The sequence below is a fragment of the Podarcis cretensis genome (genome assembly GCF_951804945.1).
Source record: "Podarcis cretensis genome assembly, chromosome: 2".
Classification (NCBI taxonomy): domain Eukaryota; kingdom Metazoa; phylum Chordata; class Lepidosauria; order Squamata; family Lacertidae; genus Podarcis; species Podarcis cretensis.
The window spans coordinates 43,044,715-43,070,595 of NC_137171.1; the positions used below are offsets into that span (position 1 = coordinate 43,044,715).

At 42.1% G+C, this 25,881-nt stretch overlaps 1 protein-coding gene across 2 annotated transcripts in view; it reads right to left on the minus strand.

Moving 5' to 3' along the window:
* STXBP2 (syntaxin binding protein 2) overlaps positions 1 to 25,881 on the minus strand; it is a 42,071-nt gene that overhangs the window by 11,462 nt on the left and 4,728 nt on the right. For both annotated transcript variants that reach the window (XM_079966077.1, XM_079966078.1), the window contains 5 exons: positions 4,343 to 4,392; positions 2,964 to 3,045; positions 2,551 to 2,627; positions 2,089 to 2,167; positions 1,336 to 1,439 (listed from right to left, as the gene is read on the minus strand). In XM_079966077.1, coding sequence (XP_079822203.1) covers positions 1,336 to 1,439; positions 2,089 to 2,167; positions 2,551 to 2,627; positions 2,964 to 3,045; positions 4,343 to 4,392 — 392 coding nt within the window. The remainder of the gene's footprint in view (positions 1 to 1,335; positions 1,440 to 2,088; positions 2,168 to 2,550; positions 2,628 to 2,963; positions 3,046 to 4,342; positions 4,393 to 25,881) is intronic.

A 25,881-nucleotide genomic window follows, 5' to 3' on the forward strand; every position in this document is an offset into this window, starting at 1 on the left:
CCAGAAAAATCACAGAAGTCACCATTTCTCAAGAAATATTTTTCTGAAAACAGCCTCTGCCTGGATTACTGTGTTTGAAAACATCACCTCCTACACTGTATGTCAACAGGTGCAAACATGACAGGGCAACCTGTATCTTAAAATCCATCTCATCATAATCTCATAATCCAGGACATCACACGATCATCACTGGGGCAAGAGCTAATGGTTATTTGTGAACTCTGAACGTGCAACACTTTAAGGTCATTAAAAGCTGCTGGGTTCTTGGTTCTCTGAAGCCTCTGAAGTGCTGTAATAGGTCCTGGACCTATACAGGCCTCCAATTGGCATCCTTCCCTCAAGCTCTTTGGGGCTCTCATTCATCATCTTGTACAGGGACTATCTAGCACAAGACAGACTCATCTGGCAACTTGCTTGAGGTGATGAGAGCATATTAAGCTCTATAAGCAGATGCAAGATGATTTGATGAAAGCCGAGGAGTAATTGCTAAACCTCAGTTCCCCTTTCTTTGTAAACTTTTAACTTCTAGTTAACCTTTTAATAAAATAGCTATAGTTTAAAAAAAATTGAAAAGTTTATACGAGTTGCCTGTTAACCCACCCATCCACTCAAATCTAGTCCTGCACCCCAATACTGAGAATAAACTATGAGAAGCAGCAGAAGTGAACATCAGCATTATTAGGCAAGATGCTGTTCTCAATAGTTTGGCAGAATAACTGAAATATAAATTCTCTTGCTAGTCTCTACTAGCTGAAATGGTCACTTAAGTGACAGTCTGATACTTCTTCTGCAATTACTTAGCAGCTAAGCTTCCATTATCGGAGCAGGCACAAGCATGTATCCAGCCACACGGAGGAATCAAAGCTACAAGCGGTCCTCAACTTTAAGCAGATATGGCTTCTTCCATCCTTCCCCAACCTGGTGCCCTCCACATGTGGTTGGAATCCAACTCCATTCAGTCCCCGCTAGCATGGGCAATGGTCAGGGATGATGGGAACTGTAGTCCAAGGACAACTGCAGCACACCAGGTTTGGTAAGTCTGCTTTACCCAGCTGGATTGTTCCTTCCAAGCTACCAAGATGTGGCCAAAGTATAAACTCCTGAGGGAGGTCTGTGGGATATACATCACACACCTTGAGAAATCTCAACTGCAAGGCTGCCACCTCAAATTTTGTACAGCCACTGCAGAAAGCTCCCACACAAGAATTCCTGCACGTGGTGCCACGTGTTATTAACAATGGCAACATCCCTGATGCAAAACGTTACAATGACAGAGCTGCTGCCCCTCCATTTGCAAGCAATTCTAGTCCACCCTCTGCTCATCTGTCTCCTCACCTGTGATTCATAGGGAAGGAAAGCAACATTTATTTCCTTCAGTGTTTTGATGGCTTTGGTGATTCGCGACTTGCTGAGCTCATTGAAGAGGTTCTCGGGGCAGGCTGAAAGTCAAGGAGGCGGCAGGAATTATGCTGATCTTCCCCATTCCCCTCACCAAACTAACTGCACAGCAAGTTTCCTTAGGTAATAGCCCCCCACCCCACTCCGACGGCTACCAAGGTGGGAAAACAAGAGGTTGCAGTGTGACATGTGGGCCCAGAACTGGAGGCCACCCTGAGCAGTGCTGGTCAGCGTCTTCCTTTACTTCTCCCCAATGATGAGAAGAAAACTCATGGGAAGTTCCAAGAAGCTCACAAATAGGGCACTGAGAAGGACAGATACTTCTCTTCAAGCAGAAGCATCAACTACTCTCCAAGCCATGTGACACGGGAGGCTCAGGGACATACTTTGGGAGTTTTCTAAAATGCACATGCTCACTGGGGCCAAAACACATTGAACCCTGTTGATAATATGTCAAGTAACAGTATGTGCTTCGGAGCACAGTCCAAAACCTACAGGTACAAGTGGCAGGAAGGCCTTCAGGTAGGCCAGGAATGCCCTCGATGACTGGAAATGCCACGGGACCGAAGCCAAATCTCTCAGTAGGATTATGGAGTGTTCCTCTATCCCACCATCTGCTCATCTCTCTCCCTTCCCAGAACAAGCCTTGACCTGCCTTCCTGTTTGATTAGGAGCAGGCCCTGAACTTACTGTCAGTGAAGAAGACGTGGGCAGCCTTATAGGTGAAGGTAGGAGTGGATTTGAAGTCGTTTATCAGAGCATGCACAGACTGCAGAAGGAAAATGGATTGTTAGCAACAGCTATATCTGCATTTGAGCTTCCACCGCTAACTTCCCTCACCTTGGTTTCACAAACAGGGATACTCCAGCTATACCAGGAATACTTAAATTGGAGAGATTTATGGGAAGAGCAGATTTCCTGGCCTATGGGGATAATAGGGCTTCAGGAAACAGCGGCAGGCAGCCAATGACACCTGCCCCACTTGCCCACAGTTCTTCCCACCAACTTCCTCCCTTCCTAAGGGCCTCCAGCATGCCACATGTTGAAATAAGGAACTGGGTGACTATTGTGGGATTCCCCCTCTATCAAGTGGCATCTGGAGGATCTCACCAATTCAGTGTCTGCCCAAGTATGCGGAGATTAAGGACCTACCATCTCAATGGGGCTGATCAAGTAGATTGCTTCCAGGCTGGGGAGGGGCTCTCTGCGCTTGTTAATGTCTTCAATAACTGGAGAGAGGAAATGTAATTGAGATGTCTGAATTTTGGAAGGGAAAGAAAGAAAGAAAGAAAGAAAGAAAGGAGGAGAACGACGACACCATATTCACTGACTTGACTAAAAGCATGAAGGTGCCTAGAGGAGCAGGTTTCTATTTTGTTCCAGGATTACACTATGCAGCAACTTGCAGATCCACCTTACTTTCAACTGATACACATATAATTCATTGGAATGGAAGGGAGGTGTCAGTGCCAGAGAGAGGATAGGGGCATTTCTCAAAGTAGTATAAGCCTCTGATTAAAACAGGATTAAAACAGAACATACAAGGCTCTTGCTCAAGTACTCACTTGTGATTCCTTCAGCCAAAAGGTCTGACATCTTAAAACAAGATGAGAGAATGCGGGTGCTTGGATGATCCATAACAAGTACCTGCAGGGACAAAGAGGGGAAGAACGATGGGAGTGAACACAAATCTGGTGGTCCAGAAGGAAGCTATTTTTAACTGAGAAAAGAGATTTTTTTAAAAATCAAAATAATAATCACACCACTAAAAAGGCAGCATGGCAGAATCAACAAGTTCATGCTTGCTCCATCCCATTTCTTCCTGTGCTCTAGAATTATCAACCCACCTATCCTGTCCATTCTAAGCTATTAAGACTCTGCTTTCTTTCTAGAAATGAGCATGAAAAACTTTCAATTCTTACATATTCTGGGATGGAGTTGGGAGTATCCACTGTGGACTACTGGAGATAGATTTTGCTTGTAAAAAGGTCTGCTGGCTAAAGCATTCCAAAGAGGACAATTTAGTGAATTAACCTTACGCAGAATCCCCACCAGCTCTTACATTCAGGATTATGGGAGCATCAGATGGTTTTCTAGGGTAGAGATGGGGAACTAGTAGCTCTCCAAAAGGGGTTGGACTCAAGATCCCATTAATTGCAGCCAGCATGGCTGGGAATGATGGGAGTTAGGGTCCAATAATATATGGAACGCATGGGTTCCCCATCTCTGTTCTAGGTGCTAAAGACCTTTTCACTTGTACCAAAGAAAGCTCTACAAAACATATCAATTCAGGATGCACTGAGTCTCACAAATCAGCTTCCTGATGTTTGTGGTGTGGGGATGTTTGTGGTGTGGGGATGTTTGTGGTGTGGGTGTGCTTTCTAACCCTTACAAGATTTTCAGCTGCTGCAACACATAATCAGACACAGCAAAAAGGGATCTCTTTCTTTCTCTCAGTCATATTTGCAGTGTACAGGGGCAACTGAGAGATCCAATACTTTCCCTTTCTGGAAGAAGAAATCAGAAAAGAATTAGAAGTCAGCTCTACAGAAGTCACGACAAGCCCTTGGAGAATCAGTGGAGCAAAGCTTATTCCAATAACCTCTTTGGTCTGTTGACAGCCAGTAATTTCATGGCTGACCTGGTAATGCACCCTCTTATGACAGCAAAAGTTATGGGGAGTTCTAGGAATGGTAATTGCCACGGAAGACACAGTGAACACATGGCCCAAATAATAACAACACACTTGCTACATTGCAGATTAAGTGTGGACAGCAATGGTCTGACTGAATTAAGCAACTTTGCAGTGCCCAGTAGAAATGCAGGTAATTTTTATTAGTAGGCTGAGAGATCACTGATCTGTAGGCAACATGAACCCTGTAGTCAGACTTTGTGTAGCTCACCCCACACATGCAGTGCTCTGAGCTGCAGCAACCATTTTTACCTTCCATTCTCCTTCCTTCTTCATGCTGCGGATGACATCGTTCAAGATCTCTGAAAGGTGAAGGAAAGCTCTGAATTAGCACCGAGACAACTACTAGATGCAATTAGAATAACTGGCTGACTCCTGGGCTGGAGAGTGATAAGCAATGCCTCTGACCGCCCCAGTGTAGACATCTTCTGTGACATTCAATGAGCAGAGTCTAACTTTACTGTCCACGCAAGACAAAGTGGATTCACATGCCCTGTGGGGGAGCCCTCTGAGCAGCAGTTTTGAAGGCAGTAGGAGAACTGTACCCCTAACCTGGTGGAGCGGTTAGCTTCCAGGTTTCAGAGGTGCAGGGGAAAGATGTGGAGTGAGTAGGAACATAGGCGTCTGCCCTGAATAGTATCAGACCATGGCTCCATCTAGCTATCTACATATACTAGCTGGGAAAAGCTCTCAAGACAGGTCTTTTTCTCAGCTCAACCTGTGGACTGAACCTGGGATCTTTTGCATGTAGAGCATATGCTCTTCCCACAGAGCAACTGCCTTCCTCGTTTCAGACTGTCTGAGACCAGGGTATTTAAGAAAATGGCCTACTCCCATATGGATATGTCAGGTGAACCAGGGGAATGGGGCGGCATCTACCAGGGGCTGGACCTTTTCAGTGCTGGTGCTTCAAGTATGGTGATTTCCCCCCTCATCAGCTCAGCTTGTGTCATATTTAACATCATTTAGACACCAGGTGCTTTGGAAGAGTTTGCTGCCATTAGAAAATACTGCTTAATTGCTGCTTTATCACTGTTTTAAGCACGCACCGTACTTTGAAAACATTTTATTCAAAAGCTGAGTCTGAAATGTTTTAAGTTGATCGGATGAGTCCCCTAACACGACATTTCCACTTTATGAATGGGACAGAAGTCAGGCGCATCAGTCATCAGGAAATTAAACAGGCGCTTCTCTCTAAATAGAACACACTCTGCTTTCTCCCTCATTAAGTGTTCAGTTGGTAACTTAAAAAAAAACAACAACTACCAAGAGCCTTGATGCCGAACCAAGAACTGCAGGTGTTCGCACTTCTTTAAAAGTTATACTTTGCGGTCATCGGTGGGAGAGAAGCAAGGCTCACTACAGATAGTTTACTGGCAATAAAGATAACAAATCATGAGCCTGACTGCTCTCTACAGAGGACTGGCAGGTGGAGAGCCAACAATGCCCAGAACTGCAATGTCAATACATCTTTGTTGTGCTCCAGCACTGCTCACCAGATATAGGTAGTTTTTTCACTAAGGGCTGATTCATACATTACGGGCACAGTGTGGTGGTTGATTACCTCTGCCTGGAACCTACACTGCTCTGGTGATGTCTGAGCAAACAAACTTGAGTGGGTGGAGGTGGATCACAGTCTCCAAGGCCAAATGGAGAGATGGAGGGGACTGGCAGACCTACAGGCCAAAGTTTGTTCTCACTGCTGTAGACCATGGATGGGGAAACTGTGTCCCATCTAGGTACTGTTGGACTACTCTATTTTTTTTTTTTTATAATAATTTTTATTAGTTTTCCAATTTTAAAACAAAACAATAACAACGACATAAAAACATCCACCAATACAAAGAAACACACAAATATAAATTCTTAACCTCATTTTCATAAGCCTCCTTTCTCGGACTTCCCCATACCTCACCTTTTTTGCATCCTTATTTTATGGTTTTTCAGCAACCCTTTTAGCCAATTAAATTTAAATTTGTTATCTTTCTCAATTTCGCCTTAAATAACATTTTCAGCTGCAATTCTGCATCTTCCTTCCCCTTGACATTTTAGCACTCATCAATATTATAACAGTTCTTAAGATAAGCTTTGAACTTCTTCCAGTCTTCCTCCACCGTCTCCTTCTCTTGGTCACGGATTCTGCCAGTCATTTCTGCCAATCCCATAAAGTCAATCACTTTCGTCTGCCATTCTTCCAGTGTGGGGAGTTCTTGTGTCTTCCAATACTTTGCTAGAAGGATCCTTGCTGCTGTAGTGGCGTACATAAAAAAAGTCCTATCCTTCCTTAACACCAATTGGCTGACCATGCCCAAGAGGAATGCCTCTGGTTTCTTGTGAAAAGTACATTTAAGTACCTTCTTAATTTCATTCTAAATCATTTCCCAAAAGGCTTTAATCTTTGGGCAGGTCCACCAAAGGTGAAAGAAGGTACCTTCAGTCTCATTACATTTCCAACATTTATTATTGGGCAGATGATAAATCTTCGCAAGCTTAACTGGGGTCATGTACCACCTGTAAATCATTTTCATAATATTTTCTCTTAGGGCGTTACATGCCGTGAATTTAATACCGGTGGTCCATAACTGTTCCCAGTCAGCAAACATAATGTCATGTCCAACGTCCTGTGCCCATTTAATCATGGCTGATTTAACTGTCTCATCTATTGTATTCCACTTCAGCAACAAATTATACATTCTTGATACATTCTTAGTATTGGGTTCTAACAATTCTGTTTCCAATTTCGATTTCTCCACCTGGAAGCCAATTTTCCTGTCTTGTTTAAAAGTTTCCATTATTTGATAATAATGAAGCCAATCTCGCACCTTGGGCTTTAATTTCTCAAAACTCTGTAGTTTAAATTCACCGCTTTCTTGTTCTAAGATTTCAGAGTATTTTGGCCATTTGGATTCCATATTAAGTTTCTTCACCTCCTTAGCCTCCATAGGTGATAACCACCTAGGAGTTTTATTTTCCAACAAATCCTTGTACCGAATCCAAACATTATATAATGCTTCCCTAACAATATGGTTTTTAAAACCCTTATGAACTTTAACCTTGTCGTACCATAAATATGCATGCCAACCAAACCTATTATCAAATCCTTCCAAATCCAGAATATCTGCATTCTCAAGAAGTAGCCAATCTTTCAACCAGCAGAAAGCTGCCGATTCATAGTACAGTCTCAAATCCGGCAGGGCAAACCCCCCTCTTTCTTTAACATCAGTAAGTATCTTAAATTTTATTCTGGGCTTTTTGCCCTGCCAGATAAATTTAGATATATCTTTCTGCCACTTCTTGAAGCAATCCAGTTTATCCACAATTTGTAATGTCTGAAACAAAAATAACATTCTAGGCAATACATTCATTTTAATCACTACAATTCGGCCTAACAAGGAAAGCTTCAAATTCGACCATATTTCTAGATCTTTCTTTACCTCTGTCCAACATTTGTCATAATTGTCTTTAAATAAATTCACATTTTTAGATGTCATGTTAATCCCCAAATATTTTACTTTCTTTGCCACCATTAACCCAGTTTCATTTTGGAATCTCTCTCTTTCAACATTTGTTAAGTTTTTTTCCAGAACTTTAGTTTTTTGTTTGTTCAGCTTGAATCCTGCCACCTGGCCAAAGAATTGAACTAACTCTAAAACTCTTTTTGTACTAGTGTCTGGCTCTTGTAACGTCAATACTAGGTCATCTGCAAATGCCTTCAATTTATAATGTTTAGCTCCGACCTGAACTCCTTTTACCAGCTGGTCCCCCCTGATCATGTTCAACAAAACCTCCAGGACTGATATAAAAAGTAATGGGGATATCGGGCACCCCTGCCGTGTCCCTTTTTCTATGGATAGTTCATCAGTAACCACATTATTTACAATTAACTTAGCCTTTTGTTCAGAATATATTGCACTTATACCATTTTCAAACCTTTGGCCTACCCCCATCCCATGGAGATTCTTCTTCATGAACTTCCAAGAAATATTATCAAAGGCTTTCTCCGCATCCACAAAAAGCAGGACTGCCTTCGTGTTAATATTTACAGTTAGCAGTTCCATAATATCAATTATGTTCCTTACATTATCTGATAAGTGTCTTCCTGGGAGAAAGCCTGCCTGGTCCTTATGAATCTCCTCCATTAACACCCTCTTCAGTCTTTTTGCTAAAATGTCAGCAAATATTTTGTAATCCACATTAAGTAATGATATAGGGCGGTAGTTCTTGATCTGGTTTTTTTCAGTTTCAGTCTTTGGTATAAGTGTGATAAAAGCTTCTTTCCACGATTCAGGTGCCTTTTTCCCCCTCTAATATTTCATTACAAACCTCCTTAAGCGGCTGTATTAACCATTCTTTCAATGCTTTATAATATCTGGAGGTTAGTCCGTCTGGTCCTGGAGATTTCCCTAGTTGCATGTTTTGAATGGCACCCTCCACTTCTTGGTCTGTTATTTTCTCATTTAAAATTAACCTACTTTGTTGCGAAATTTTTTGTAATCCATATTTCTTAAGAAAATCTTCCATGTCTCCTTCATTTTCCGGCCCTTGTGAATATAATCTCCTGAAATAACTCTGAAAGCAATTACTAATCTCATTTGGTTTAAAAATGTTCTTTCCATCCACCTCCAAACTTGTGACTGTATTTAATTTCTGTCTCTTCTTCAATTGCCATGCTAGAAGTTTCCCACATTTATCCGCTGATTCAAATGTCCTCTGTCTCATTTGCTTAATTTTCCATTCTATCTCCTGGTTCATCAATTCCATATATTGCATCTGATAAAACTTAATTTCTCTCAGAATCTCATGAGACTTTGGTTTAGACCTCAGTTTCTTTTCTCCTTCTTTTATTTTTTCCAAAATCTTATCCTTCCTTTCATTTTGTTTCTTTCTCTTTAAAGAGTTCTGTTGTATCAGAAAACCTCGCATCACGGCCTTACTTGCGTCCCAGATCACTCTTTTCTCAACATCTGTCCTCAGATTTATCTCAAAGTAGTCCTTCAAGGTTTTTTGGGCCTTTTTGTAAATCTCCACATCTCTGAATAGGGTGTCATTCATTCTCCATCTGAAGGATCCAGCTGTTGTTAGTTTCATTTCCATCTTCACTGCGTTATGGTCGGAGCATGTCTTTGGGCAGATTTCCACCTTTTTTATCCTTGGAGCCATTCCACTAGTAGTCCATATTTGATCTATTCTTGTCCATGTCATTTGTGCCTCTGAAAAGAATGTTCCCTCTCTCTCAAGAGGGTTTCTTGTTCTCCAGATATCAATCAGGTCCATGTTTTCAGTCATTTCAAAGAAGGTCTTAGGTAGTCTCCCGTCCTTAGAGACCATCTGTCTTTGTGCTTTATCGATGTTCGTAGAGACCACGCCATTCATATCTCCTAGTAAAATCACCTTATGATCCAAGTAATCCGTTAATGTCTCATGCAATTTCTTGTAAAATTCTGCCTTCCCTTCATTAGGTGCATAGTTGCCAACTATCAAGATTTTTTCTCCTTGGATTTGTATCTCAATTGCCAAAATTCTTCCATGTTCATCTTTAAAGATCAATTTTGGGGCCAATTTTTCCTTTGCATAGATCACCACTCCTCTTTTCTTGACTTTATCTGATGAAATAAATTCCTGTCCTAATCTTTTATTTATAAGTAATCTTCTATGTGCCCTTGTTATGTGAGTTTCTTGTAGACATATCAAATCCAATTGTTCTCTTTTCAAAATATGAAAAACCTCACGCCTTTTTCTGGGAAGGTTGAGCCCATTACTGTTGGACTACTCTAGCTATGCTGGCTAGGGCTGATGCAAGCCGGAGCCCAACTCTGCCTGGAAGGCCACTCATTATCCACCCCTGACCTAGGCAATAGCCAGTCAGACAAAGTGAGGGGCAGACCCACTCTTTTGGTAAAGTGTCACTGCCAGCCTAAGAGCATGTGAGGATCACCGAGATAAAATGGGGTCAACTCTCTGAGCCAGACAAGCTAAAAACAAAAACGGGTCAAAGTTTTCTAGGATCAGCTATGTGATAAATGCTGCTGACGAACACGGGTTACAGTCATAAGGCATAAGGAAGTGATGTTCTCAGTGGGGAGGTAGCCTGCACAAAATGACAGAAAACATAAAATGCTTCTTCCGCAGTAAAATGATCTTCAGTACTCCAGTTCAACTGACCTTATCCCACACCATATCTCCCTCCTTGCAACACACTAGTTCATCCATGGCATGGGGGGGGAGGGGGGACAAGAGCAAACAGTTCCATTTTCTAAACTTACTCTGATCTCTTATAAACTGACAAGTCTCCCTCAGGAGGTTGTGGACTCTCTTTCCTTGGAAGTTTTAAAGCAGAATTTGGATTGCCATCTGCCATGGATACCCGGAGAGTCATGTTTTAGACATTAAAAAAAAAAAAAAAAAGATTGTCCAGGATTTTAACTGGTTTTATATCTACTGCTTTTTTGTATTTTTAATGTTACTACGATTATTGCTTTTGTTTCTGATGTTTTTGATCTGTTTTATATTTGTTTTATGGTTCTCTTTTGCAGGCTATCCTGAAAATCTAGATTAATAAAATTACTTTTAAAAAATAATGGATGCTTTATCTGAGATTCCCGCATTGCAGGGGGTTGGACTAGATAACTCTTGAGGTCCCTTCCAACCCTACAATTCTATGATTCTAAGTGGCAGAAGTTTCCCCCCGGATTAACCAAAAGCGCTTCCTATCTTAGCAACTGCACACCAGTTTAAATCAGATCTCATGAGCTGTAATGCTGATAAACCTGATGATTCACTCAAAATCTAAACCCAAAATTGAATTAATGGATGGGAATGAGATATGGTATCCTTTCTTTCTGACAATCTCTCTCTCTCTCTCTCTCTCTCTCTCTCTCTGTGTGTGTGTGTGTGTGTGTACACATAGTTCATCTGGGGTACTAAATCCAAGACGCCTGAAACCTATGCCTCTGAACTAGTGTCACATGTTAATAGAGTGCTAAGTCTTTTTAAATTAGACACTCAAGGTGCTTCGAATGCTCCACGTACCCAGCCCAAAACCACATAAATGAACACAAACACAGTAACTGGACAGGTTGAATTAAAAAGAGTAACTGGTAATACTTGTTTAAAAGAGTTGTGACAATGAGCAGGGAAGAAAACAAGGCTATAAAACTACCAGCTGTGACAAAGTGAAAATTCTTTGGAGGAATCCAGCTGCCAAACTAGAGCACTGACTGAGAAAAGGAAGTGAAAAGTACACAAGGGGGCAACCAAGTCAGAAAGACCCTGGATATGCCACCGGCCACATTACCATAGACAATACAAATAAAATGGTTCTGCCTCAGAAACCATTCATGTTTTTTAAAAAACAAAAAAACCCCAGGCATATACTAGGGGCTGTGCCTCTGCTTGCCCTGCTCTCCAGGTCCTTACCATTCCTGCCACATTAACTCCATGGAGCTTCCCCTTCCCATCCCATGCAACTATTAACCTTGCTTGTCCCCTTCCCAGCCACATTTCTAAAGCCACTTTTCTATTCCACAGCCTTGTTTTGCACCCATTTTCACCTTCACCCCCATGTCTATGCCTCCTCTCTTCTTTTCTCTGTGCAACCCCACCTGCATGGTAAATTCATGTATTTTCCTCTTCCCACACATTGAAATTACTAAGCATCCATTTCATCCTTTGCTCAATTATGAATCCAACTTTCCCTATTTTTCAGATCCTTTCATGTCCCTGCTTTCAAACCCTTTCCCCGTGCCTCCTACTCCTTCCTTTTTCTTTTTTTTTGCAAGCCCCCTTTCCACCTCCACTCCTTTTACTCCCTTCTCTTCCTTCTCCTCAATTTCTCAATTTTCCCTTGCGCACAGGACACCCCCCCCCAATTTCTGTGCCTCCTCATCTTTCCTATTCTGCAGTCCGTTTGCGCACACACTCCAGGCTGTATCTTTAAGATGAACAGAATCATAACAGCAAGTCTGTCAGGGCTCATCCACACTTCTTTTTGTGCTGAGTTTCTAGGTACAGTCATGCTTCATGTTACGTTCTTTCAGGTTATGTCCCGCGGCGACCCGGAAGTACCGGAAAGGGTTACTTCTGGGTTTCGCCGCTCACGCATGCACAGACGTGAAAAAATGACATCACGTGCATGCACAGAAGCGGCGAATCGCAACCCGTGCATGTGCAGATGCGCCGCTGCGGGTTGCGCTCTTTTCATGTTGTGAACGAGCACGGGTAACGTTCGCTACCAGAGGTACCACTGTACAGGTCTGGGCTTCACAGGTCTATGTCTGAGTGTGGTGTTTGTGTGTGTCCCAGTGCTTCCCCCTGCATTTTATTGCTGAATCGGAGTGGCGGTGGGTATGGCAGACTGTTTTAGAATGCTGGCTATGAGCTTCATGTTCTGAGCAGGACAATGCCATAACACTTCAGGAGGGGCAAAGCTGGGCAGCGGGCAAGAGCTGAAAATGAAAAGCACAGAAGGAATACACAGCTGGAGAGACTTCATTATTTGGATAAACTGTGGGTGGTCTGTTTCATGCTCCATGTCAGTGGACTATGTGCTTGTGAATCACAATCTTGGTGTTAGGAAGACAAGAGGCTCAGGGCAGCCAAGAAGCTAGACTAGAGAGACAGTGTAAAAAAGCAAATCACTTTGGACAATTCCTATCAGCATTGGGTGAGAAGACTAGGCCAGTGAACACTTGGGGCTGGGGAGCATCTGGTAATGGAGGGTGTGTGTGGGGAGTGCCGAAATTTAACACAAGCAAATGCATATTAGGATCAACTTCTTATGTCGACCTTGCGGCTAGGTAATTTGACTTTGGATACAATTATCTACTGTTTATTCATCTCATCTATATTGTGCATCTAATAATACGCCACAGGAATTGTCATTTAATCAACTACTTTGGTATTTGCTACTGATTAGAATGTCTGCTGAGAAATACAATCCTTTAAGTGTGTTTCAGGCTTGTAAAAAAACAATTCCATTTTGTTTCATGACTGATGCTTCTTCCCTGACAAGAAGCTAAAACTCTTCTGGGCCTTTTGACGCCATGAGCTCACAGGACCTGCTTCAGATTCTGCTGTCTTCCCCCATGGTCTGCAAAGTATGCCCCCGCTCCAAACGTGAACCCCAAAACATGGCACTCTCCCTTTGCAAAATGAGGTCCATGACACCCAACCCCGGGCATCCTATATATTAAGAAGTGCCCTCAACATGGGACTTTCTGGCAACAGATTGGCCCTCTCGACTTCAGGACTGTACTGTAAGGTAGCATGGATCAGATGCAGGATGGAAAAGCAAAGGTGACTCCCCAAAACTAATCCGCCTTGCCCTTTATTTTTAACTATGTCACATATGTCTCTTACTATTCTTGAACAGACAATGCAAGTTACAACCAAAATCATAGCAAGCCCGTCATACTATTTGTACATGTCAGAGAAATTCCCATGAGCAATCCTCTTTCAAACTATCTTCTATGCAAGAGACAAACTGTCCATTGCACACAAAGCGTTTCTGGTAAAGCAGGGAGGGAGGCATTCTGAACGAGGAAGCAGTGGGTGGGGTGCTTAACCCTTTCCCTGCTGGCCACTTCCCCCTCTGAAATTCACTCCTCATCCATTTCCTTTCCTCAGGGTTCAAAACATGGGTAAACACATACTTGCAACCTTATGGCTGGGAAGAGGAGAGAGGGAACAGATGTGGGAGGGGGCTTGGATTAGAAAAATGACCTATTCTCATCCCTAACCTCCAACTATGGGCTCATCTCAAAGATGCATCAAGAAAAGCAGTCACAGAGACAGCTACATGCAATTTGTAGCTTGTTTCTAAGCCACAGTTAAGTCCTTGTTTGAACGACGTGGGGCAATGGAAAACTGTTTGTGTCAATCATGCTGCTATAATTAAAGAGCTTCTCTATTAGCAGTTTCCATTCCACACCTGCTTTATGAGAAAGAAGGGAAGGTTGCTATCATACCCACACCTGGCAGCTAGCATTGCAGTGCTTATTGCATCAGACAACATGCTAAGCAGAACAGAACAGAGAACTAGTCAAACTGGACCTTTTGGAGTATGAAAGGCATACTGGAAATGCTCCCATTCCTGTACGATCAGTTTTCGATATCACCTGCTCTAGACATGTCCCAAGGCATGGTCTGAGGGCACCTGATGCAGCCACCTTGCTGAAGCTAAGCAGGTCTGGGTCTGGTGAGTGGCTGGATGAGAGACCTCTTCAGAACCTCATGTGAACAGCTTTTGAGTTCCACAATGGAAAAATATGTAATAAATAATGCCATCACCACCAAAGGCACTAGCTAACTTGCTATAACAAACAGTTTTCATAGAACATAACATAGCAACATAGCAATAATGGCATGGACCCCGTCCACATAGCTAATCAGGGAAGCTGAGACGCACAGTTGCTTTCTCCAAGGACATTTTCAGATATTGCAAAACCAGAATGGTTATGCTGGAACGGAATGTCTCCAGAGTGACTTATAATCATCTGAAAGTGATTATTGCTGGACTAGAAGTGTAGAGCTACATTTTTATCTGCTCAGTCAGTTATTGCATACACAATGCAATCCTAAACATGCTTACTCAGAAGGAAGTTGGATACAACCAATAGAATTTGGAAGAAACTAAGTTCTACTCAGGCGAGACCTACTGAAATTCAAGGATCTAAGTTAGCCATGTCCAGTCATTTAACTGGGTATGTTCCAAGTAGGACTAACACTGTATACCACCCATTGGAACTTACTCTCTGGTAAGTATGTTTATAACTAACCTGAAACTTCCAAAATCATCCCAAAATAAGTATCTGTTCCTTGTTTGTTGAAAAACAAATGCTTTTTCAAGTGGCACAGAATCTCAACAGGCAACAATGACATGGAACAAAGTTCTAGGAAGCAGACACCAGAAGCCAGTTGTTAAGCCAATGGGAATCTAACCAGAGTGTATTCGTCAAACAGAAGCAAGTCAGAAACTAAGAACCACACTGACTTTTACAGGCAGACTGTAGAAAATTGTGGCCTTCCAGATACTATTGGATCTCAATTCCCATCTGTCCCAGCCAATGTGGAAAATGGTCAGGGGTGACAGGAGCTGGAGTCCAATAACAGCTGAAGAGCCAGACATTCCCCACCCCTGACTAGATGTTAGAAGGGAGACAAGAGAGACATATGGCCCTATGGGATGTGTGCATGTGTAATACGAAAATTGATTTACCTAGCCTTCCAGAGGCAATTTCTACTCTCCACTAGTGGATATCATTGCAAATCTGTTCTATTCCATATGACATATTCTTGTCCTGATCCAAAATGTTAAATAACAGTAAAGGTAGCTATGGAAGTCAACTAACTGTCTTCATGCCCAAACTGGAGATGGGGAGTGCAAGCAATTCAAAATAAACTCAGCAGGTGTCACTGACATAATCATGGACTGCCATTCAGAAGTAAAGAAAAAGTGTGAACAAAGAGATCCCTCTCCATAGAGACCCAACCTTGAAATGTGGTAACAGAAAGTGGCCTTCTCAGGGAAAGAAGGTTTGGGCAGTCTTCCAACCTTCCACCGCAGTAGAAAAGAAGCCTTGAATCCATACAGCAACCAAGTTCCTCTACATGAAACACATTTGTTTCTTTTATGTCTTTTAGCCACGAAGACCAATCAAACTTTGGAAATTGCAAAATTCGCATAGCATCTTTGAAAAGCATGATGTATTACAGTATTTTAATATATATTTTTGGAAGCCGCCCAGAGTGGCTGGGGAAGCCCAGCCAGATGGGCGGGGTATAAATAATAAATTATTTATTATTATTATTATTATTATTATTATTATTATTATTATTATTAACCATGTCTGGGAAACAAGAAGCACCTGTATGTAGACTGAAATAAAAGGCAAGAGGCAGCCTGGATCTACTCTCTGTCTGAGAAAGTGCTAGCATAAGACAGAGATACGAAAAGGGGCTTAGGCTACAAACTGCACACACTTACCGTATTTTTCGCTCCATAAGACTCACTTTTTCCCTCCTAAAAAGTAAGGGGAAATGTCTGTGCGTCTTATGAAGCGAATGCTGCATGGAGGAGGAACGTGTAAGTGGCTCCTGCCCGCTTTGCTGCTTTAAAGTGAGCCACAGAGGAGGGAAGGAAGGGGAGCCATGGCTCCTGTCCGTCCCTCCTCCGTGGCTCACTTTAAAGCAGCAAAGCGGACAGGAGCATCCCGCTTTGCTGCTTTAAATAGTTTAGTACCACATTCGATTCAGAATATTTTTTTTCATGTTTTCCTCCTCTAAAAACTAGGTGCGTCTTATGGTCAGATGCATCTTATGGAGCGAAAAATACAGTATCTGGAAGTGAGCCCCACTGAACTCAGCTGAACAGTTCCAAGCGCACATGCATAGGTTTGTGCTGTAAGGATTGCCTGGCAGATGAGAGGTACCAGTGCCATCACACCAGCGTCACTGCACACGCATGGTGGACTGATGATGCAGAAGTTCATAATGCACTAACAGCTTTGGCAGAGAGCACTGCCAGAGGATCACCCACTAAACCCTGCATAATCTACCAGGAAACACCTTGTAATTGCAGATGTCCACAACATTTGGTGCCAAAGATCTGAAACTATTATTATAGCAAAGCTATTTGCATCCCAACTAGAGGACAGGGATGACAACTGTGGGTAGTGGAGGAAATGAAAGGCTTTGTGTATCACATCTAGCTTCAATTATGGGAATGGGACAAAATTTCAGAAAGTCTGAAGGCCTCATTTCTCCAACTTCTATTTTTAAATCACAACTGAACAGAGTTTCCAGAATGTGACATGGGGAGACTGTCCACAGTCTTGCAGTGTGAATAACATCACGGAGCATATGAAAGAAGCCTTTTTTCAGCTAAAGGGAAGCAAATTGATACTATAGTGAAAATTCAAAATGCAGCCACTTATGCAGCATATTCTCTTTCCTTAGATGTTTTCAAGAAAGGTTGGGGACTGATCTGTTAAACATGTCTTTGGGAAAGAATACTCTTTCTCTGAACCTTTTAGTAGCTGATATAATCAAAAACTACAAAAAGCACACTTTATAAAGCAAGAGAGAGCATTTGTTGCCAAGCAACAAAGGAGCAAGCTGACCCCACAAATCAGCTTGCAAGTACAAACACTCAGTACAGTCCTTAACCCAAGATAACAAACATTTGCAGACACAGGGCAACACCCTGGTAAACCTTGAACACTGTATCAGGATATCCAAGGTGCATACATAAACATCCCCAATTAAGAAAAACAGAGAAACTACCCCAGACAGAAATGTAAGAAAACTTCCTTGATCACCAATTCTCTTCTCTTCAAGGTGTATGAGACCAGTAAAATAAACTTTGTCTCACAGTGAATCATCACAAAGGAACAGGCCAGTCTGGCCTGCTTGCTGCATCTTACAAACACTTGCTTTCCTCATGTCAGGAAAAATAACCCTCTTACAACAGTGCCAGGCTGCCTTGACACGCAGTAACAGCTCTTGCTATAAACATCTAGTAACCAATACTATAAAGAGGCATTCACCACCAGTTGGGAGAGTGAGCGGGCTGCTCTACTAGGAAAACTGGTGAGGGAAGATCACTTCTAAAATTCATGGTTTAGCCTCGAAATATAAAGCCCAGTTTGTTGCTGCTAATGCATCCAGCCTCAAGTCACTGGACGTCTGTGGCCTTGAAGCTGTTTTACAAGTACAAAAATTTCTCTCTCCACCTCCTCCTAGCCTGCCCACCGTTAGGTAATAATTACCAGGCTACATGGGCAGCAAGTCTGGTGAGCTGCCTGCCCTGAGGGGAGTGAATCAGTATAAAATCATTTCACATGCCTTCTTGGTGCACAACCTAAGCTTCAGATTTATTCTGCAATATCAGAATCAAGTACAGGCACTATGCAAAATGGCCTAACTATGCCTTCATGGTGACGTCACTGGATTTAGTCAGAATATCACACTTCCTGCTTTTATTTCTATTTTTGGACAAGTCCAATTTTTATACATATTAACATTGTGACTCTTTGGCATTTATAAAAATAAGGACCCCCCCAAAAAAAAAAGTTTAAAAGGGGTGGGGGTCACAAATCTATATTTAAACATGAACACAGCAAAAAAGCAAAAATCCAGATAAAATGTGTAATAACTTAATCGATATGACTCAAGAACTGTATTGTGCGCTCCAAGGGGAATATAAAAATAGATCAAATGGGAAACAGCTACCTCAAAGATTTTTCCAGGAGAGAGGCTTAAATTGGTGCTTGTCTTCCTTCTGATAATCATGAAAGCACCTTTTCTCCTAGCTCTGCCTGAGACAGGCCTGCTCCACCTCCTCCTAGCCTGCCCACCGTTAGGTAATAATTACCAGGCTACATGGGCAGCAAGTCTGGTGAGCTCCTGCCCTGAGGGGAGTGAATCAGTATAAAATCATTTCACATGCCTACTTGGTGCACAACCTAAGCTTCAGATTTATTCTGCAATATCAGAATCAAGTACAGGCACTATGCAAAATGGCCTAACTATGCCTTCATGGTGACGTCACTGGATTTAGTCAGAATATCACACTTCCTGCTTTTATTTCTATTTTTTGACAAGTCCAATTTTTATACATATTAACATTGTGACTCTTTGGCATTTAGAAAAATAAGGACCCCCCCCCCCAAAAAAAAAGTTTAAAAGGGGTGGGGGTCACAAATCTATATTTAAACATGAACACAGCAAAAAAGCAAAAATCCAGATAAAATGTGTAATAACTTAATCGATATGACTCAAGAACTGTATTGTGCGCTCCAAGGGGAATATAAAAATAGATCAAATGGGAAACAGCTACCTCAAAGATTTTTCCAGGAGAGAGGCTTAAATTGGTGCTTGTCTTCCTTCTGATAATCATGAAAGCACCTTTTCTCCTAGCTCTGCCTGAGACAGGCCTGCTCCCATGGAGCTCTCCTGTAAGACTTGTGAAAACTAGAGTAATTATTTGTCTCTGTGCTGGCAAGTTAATCCAGCACTTAATAAGCTCTCATATTTCTCAGTCTCATTTGCTTTTGTCCTTAAGGGGGGTTCTGCTCAAAAAACCATTCCCAGTTACCCACTTGCGACCATCTTGCTGAAACAGTTCTCTTGCCAAGTACCACTGAAAGAAACCAACTGCATCTAAACATTCACACTTTTTCAGTTAGAGAAAGAGGCCATTTTGTACTTAACCAGTTATATACTTAACTAGTTTTGAGACGGGCAAGGGGGAACCAGGCCTGGCTTCCACACTGAGCACAGGAACTCAGCAGAACAGACCCCCCCACCCCCGTACAGATACTCAGCAGCTCAACTAGAATTTTCCATTCTTGACTCAACTAAAACAGGCACCTATCCAAAATAAGTGCCTATTTACATGCACATTTCACTGAGAGAGTAATAAGATTCTGAACCCATAATCCCCCTGCCTAGAGTGTAACAAGTTCAAATAAAAAATAAATTATCAAGCAAGCAAGTCTCTACACAGGCACCAACGTAGGGCTACAACAGAAACCCAAAGAAAGTTCTTTCATTTCTTAGTAGTGTTCAGAAGACTTTCCATTTGTGGCAGGAGAAACGGAAAGCCTGATGAAATGATGCCTTCTCAGTGAATTTACACATGATAGTGCTTTCACACTCCATGAGAGAGGATTCAGAAAACTAGCAGGCTGTCAACAATGTGTGTCGTCAACTAAAAGGTGTACAAGGCATTTGTTAATGTGGCTCCTGCTGCATTGAAGCCTTCAGCATTGCACTGTACAATTCAGCAGAACTGCTAGAATAACAAAAACAAAACCAGTTTGGAGTTCTGGGAAAGTAGGCTTGAAAGAATGCATGCATGTTAAAAATCTGAGAAGCCCAAGGGGAGATAAGCGATTACAGCAGCCAGCGGAGCGGCTTTCCTTGTCTTCTGTTCTTCCTGCACCTCTTCCCAGATCTAGCACCCGAGAGCCAATGAATGGTGGCAAGAAGAAAACTGATTTTGGTCTGGGGAGTTCCAGGCCTATAATGCCCACTTATAATGTACAGGGTGGCCTTGGGACAGTTGCCACCTCTTAACTGATATTCTAGGGAGGAATAGCAATAAGTTTGGCACACTATGTTTCTTACAGAAAGGATGAGGTGCTAAATTATACATGCAAAAGAACAAATTACACATACACAGACCATTTTTTGTGGGGGGAGGAAAAAACTGGCTTAATTTTTATGATTTATCCAAGCTCCAGCATTTCTTGGAACAACTGATAAAGAAACAGGCTATACTCAGTCCTGATTACCGTTCTATTACTTTTGAGTACCCAAAAATTATAAGCTCTAGATTGCAGCCACCCTTCGCCAGCCTTGCTGGGATATTTATCCCAGACACACTCAGACATTAATGATGGAACAAAAGGTTTGACCCTAGTCTGTGGGGTAAAAGAACCTACATGCTAGAAGAGCATTTAAGTGTGTTCATAAGCACCAGTGTGTAATATATAAATACATTGCCCTTGAACAAGAGTTTCATATCTGAAATGTAACAAACTGTTCTCCTTGCACCTCTTGAGGGATATTTTTCTCCGCCAGCCCCATTTCTCTCTCTTCTTTGGTACTGCTTATTTTGTTCCTCTGGAATTTTAGATGCCTGGTTTCAGTGCCAGCAACAGTCCCAAAGTAACAACAAGGAAGCCATTCAAGGCTTCAGCTCCCAGCTAAGAGATGAGGATTACTTCCCCCAGTCTCCCTTCACAAGTAATTCATTCCATGACTTCTGTTTAGAGACCTCCAACCTTCCTTGGTACTATCTTGGATCATTTAATGGGGATCCCAGTTTGACTGCATTGCACCATACAGAGGAATGGAACTCCTCCTTCACATTTTAAAAAAAGCATGAGGCCCAATTATCATCATTTGCAATGCATAACTATAAAATGCACTCTTTATCAAGAAGCAATCAATCCCAAGCGCCTTTTAGCAGAGTCTGGACTTTGAATGTTACCAGCTGAATGAAGACCCTTCTTCATTAGTCTAAATGTATAAACTGTCCATGCCTGCATTTGCATAAACAGTGGTGCCTCGCAAGACGAAAAGAATCCGTTCCGCGAGTCTCTTCGTCTTGCGGTTTTTTCGTCTTGCGGAGCAAGCCCATTAGCGCCTTAGCGGATTAGCGCTATTAGCGCCTTAGCGGATCAGCTGATTAGCGGCTTAGCGGATCAGCTGATAAGCGGCTTAGCAGATCAGCTGATAAGCGGCTTAGCGGCTTAGAAAAGGGGGGGGGGGGAAACCCGCAGGAACTCGCAAGACATTTTCGTCTTGCGAAGCAAGCCCATAGGAAATTCGTTTTGCGAAGCACCTCCAAAACGGAAAACTCTTTCATCTAGCGAGTTTTCCGTCTTGCGAGGCATTCGTCTTGCGGGGCACCACTGTAATGTAAGCTATGCTTATAATCGTTTTATTGTTAATTCTTAATTCTATGACTTTGTAGAATCAGCTTATAATGGTCTCATCTCATTGAGATGAGATGTTTTGTTCTGTGTTCTATTATTAAATTTATTGCTGCTGCTGATACTTATTTTTTATGAGCCACTGTGGGATGGACTTGAATGGAAAGCGGCACAGAATCCATTAATCTTAGGAACAAGCTGCTATCAGTCTCAATCTCATGCATTTCCTTCTCTGGTGCCGATTTGTTGAAACAAGCCTGCTTCATAACCCAAGCTGTCCATGGTTGCCTAGTGTGGATCTACCGTATTTTTCGCTCTATAAGAAGCACCAGACCATAAGACGCACCTAGTTTTGGGAGGAGGAAAACAAGAAAAAATAATATTCTGAATCCCAGAAGCCAGAACAGCAAGAGGGATCTCTGCACAGCGAAAGCAGCAATCCCTCTTGCTGTTCTGGCTTCTGGGATAGCTGCGCAGCCTGCATTCACTCCATAAGACGCACACACATTTCCCCTTACTTTTTAGGAGGGAAAAAGTGAGTCTTATAGAGCAAAAAATATGGTATGTTGAAACCAGTATGTGAGATTGTCCAGTACATCTCCACTTTGGCCCATGTCATACCATTAAAAGGCAAGGCAAGGGTATGTACGCAACAGTACTTTCCAGAGCTTTTGATAACAGATTAATTTTTTAAAAAAACTTTCAATTCACAGCCACCCTTCTCTGAACAAGTCTATATGTTAGATGAATCTGGAAAGAATAATTGCAAGTAACAACCCCTAATCTTCCATCACAATGGAGGGTAAACCAACAAATTCTAAGCAAACCCTAGGCTTGGGTGGAAAACTTGGAAAACATTGGCAATTATGTTCCACCCTTCCCTTTTGTGGTCTGGAATCAAACAACAGCTTGACAACACAAATCCAAAACTAGATAACGAGGTATTACCCTAACAACATAGATAATGAGGTATTACCCTTCATACATCACTGGAACTTCAAGAACTAAAACAACCATAGCTGAAGAATCAAGTTACCCTGTTAAGTGCTTTTACACATGGAATCAACCAGCTACTGCTATTTGTTTTTCTACCTCAGAGATGGGGAACTGGATATTGCTGGACTGTAACTGCCATAATTTGTGACCATTGGTCATACATGCAGAGACAGGTGGAGGTTGGGAAGTTCACAGGTTCCCATTCCCTGTTCAGACAAGTCCCACCAACACTAATATTGCTTTTTAGCTAGTGCTCCTTCTGCAGTTACTATTTTCAAATCTCATTTTTTAAAAAAATAACTTAGATGGTTGCCTGTAGACAAAAACTGCCTGCAGGTGCCAGCGATAGTGTTCAGCATGCAGATAATACAGTGGCTTGTTACAGTGAGATGCATGCAACTCTAGGGAGACTGCAGGCATGACTTTATGCCCACTACTAGTCCCTGCTACCTGGGAGTAGCTGAAACATGGGGGTTGAGTAGGAATCAGATTGGGCAGGAGCAGAGATGAGGAGCAGCCCATTCCCCCCCCCACACACACATGCTATTTTAACCAATTTTCTTTAAGAGAGGACAGATAAATAAAATGGTGAAGTGGGAACAAAACAAACCACATTTCTGAGAATCACAGTGGGAAATGGCTAGAAATAGGGCTGAAGCCATCAGTACATTAGGTGACCTATTTGAATCTATTAAATGGCTGCATCACAAATTAAAATAAAAGCCTCTTAAGTGAGTCAGACCCTTTCCTGCTGTGGTCACCAGGACCTGATCTATTTTTGCTGCTCAATTCTTCTTGGAGCTCCCTCTATACTGTCCTGCTTCTGAAGGATTTGAACAGAACACTCATGCAGAGTTAAGCTAGGGTGGAGTTGTTCTGGGCAGGCAAAGGGGAGAAAACACACACAGGTGACCTTAATGTCCCTTTCAAGTAGACTGCAACACAATGAGAAGGGCACAAAAATGCCACAGAGGCTTTAATATGAACATGTTTACTATGGTTGGAGTCAACAACATGAACAGGTTTACTATGGTTGGAGTCAACATACAGATTGAGGATTGAAGAAGAGGTCTATGTACATCACTGTACTTCCAACTCAAGCCCACTGCCTCATTTCATGAACAGTGTTAGAAATTAGCCAGGCACCAGGCGTGTTTTGCGACTGGTGCAGGTCCAATTGTGACCATGTAGAGATTTCTAGATGCCAGGCTGGCGACTGACATCTCCAACTGCCTGGCCTCTCCAGCTTTCCTAAGCAGGTTAGCAGAAGAGCTTATTTATTGCATTTATATCCCACCTCCCCCCCCCCCCAAGGAGTACATGGTTCACTCCCCTCCTCAGTTAATCCTTGCAATGACCCTGTGAGATAGGTTAAGAGGCTGTGACTGGCCCCATGTCACCTGGTGAGCTTCATAACTGAGTGGGACTTTGAACTCTGATCTCTCAAGTTCTAGCCTGACACTTGAACCACTACACCACACTGGCTTCCTTGAGCACTTCCGCTATGGGGCAGCTATATAAATTAAGGAGGTAAATAAATATGGGGAAAGCAAAATGTCACTTAGAGAAGCATCTGAAGTATTTCCCTTGAAGCTTGAATTTGTTTTATTCTGGATTGTTTTATTTGATGTTTTAAACCTTTAAAATATAAAGTGGTACAGAAATAATATGAATAAAATAATTTTTAAAATCCTATCGGGAAAAAGGCACCTAGACACTATGGTTTGGCGACCACAACCTAGGTTTAAGGAGCCATTTGGTGATTAGTTTATATAGCTGAGATTCTAACACTGCCCATAATTCTGGAGACAGTGGACTGCTTCTACCTATAAGAACCTCATACCGTGACAATCTGGTTAATTTCTAGAAGGCTGCAGCAGATTGAACAAACTGAAATGGATTGCCCCGGGGTTTCCAATCACATGAAGAGCACATTTTGGATTGATGGTTCCCAAAGTGTGTGGCACCACTCCCTGAGGGGCAGTGGGATTACGGACTAGAGCAAAACACCTTCCTCACATTGTATTGTTGATTGTTTCATTGTTGATTGCTAAGTCCGGAAAGCCAAATACTACTGGTGAAGAACTCCTCCTACCAGCAGTTAGTGAGGTTCCGAGTACTGTTCTGCGTAAGTCACCACACCATATAATTAAGATTATTCTTCTCAGCAACAATTCAGTGCGAAGACACATAGATGAAATGGCTGAGAATATTGAAGAGACATTGTGCAGCTTACTGAGGACAACAGAATTCACATTACTGCTGGATGAGTCAATTCTGCCAGGCAATGAATATTTGCTTCTCGCTTATGTGCACTTTATAAAAGATGAAAGTCTGGCTCAAGAGTTGTTATTTGCAAGGCAAAGAGAAACAGATACAGATACAGAGTCAATATTTCTTGTTAACTCTATTCAAGCACAGTATAGGCTGTCTTGAGTGACACCAATTTCCAAATATGTCTGAGCTAGAAGAGAAAGGTGGGATAAGAAATGATGATCTGCAAGGTTATTTTACCACCTGTTTGAGTGATTTGGGGATCTTCTTTCGGTGGTAATTCCAGATTGGGTGATAAATCCATTTTCAGATACTGAGGAAGTTGGGGTAGTAGAGGAAGAACTTGCCGAGCTACAAAATGACACTGAGCTGAAGTCAAAGTTTAAGAAATTGTACAAAGAGTTTTGGTTACGGAAGAAAATTTCGGATCGCTATTCTGCACTATGGACAGTACAGTGGTACCTCGGGTTACATACGCTTCAGGTTACACACTACGCTAACCCAGAAATATTGCTTCAGGTTAAGAACATTGCTTCAGGATGAGAACAGAAATCGTGCTCCAGCGGCACAGCGGCAGCAGGAGGCCCCATTAGCTAAAGTGGTGCTTCAGGTTAAGAACAGTTTCAGGTTAAGAACAGACCTCCGGAACGAATTAAGTATTTAACCCAAGGTAACACTGTAGTTAAGAAATTTAATGTTACATTTGCAACATCATATTTGGTGGAACATGGTTTTCGTGTGGCCATACAACTTGTCACCAAGCAAAGGAATCAACTCCAGATTACTAAGCACAGTGATTTAAGACTCCTGTTAAGTGACTTTAAACCAGACATTTCGAAACTGGTATCACTTCATCAAGCCCATTCATTGCACTGATGAGTTACTGAACAGTGAAGTACTTACTATATGTGGTACCTTTTAAGACTCTAGTTAAATGACTATCAGACTTTGAGAAGGAAATTCATGAATTCTGCTAAATTAATTAAACTAAATAGCTCAAACTGGATTTTTAATAAATATGCAATTAATTGTTACTTTTTGAATTTTATTGTGTTATTGTCTCCCTTAGTGTGTTGTGCA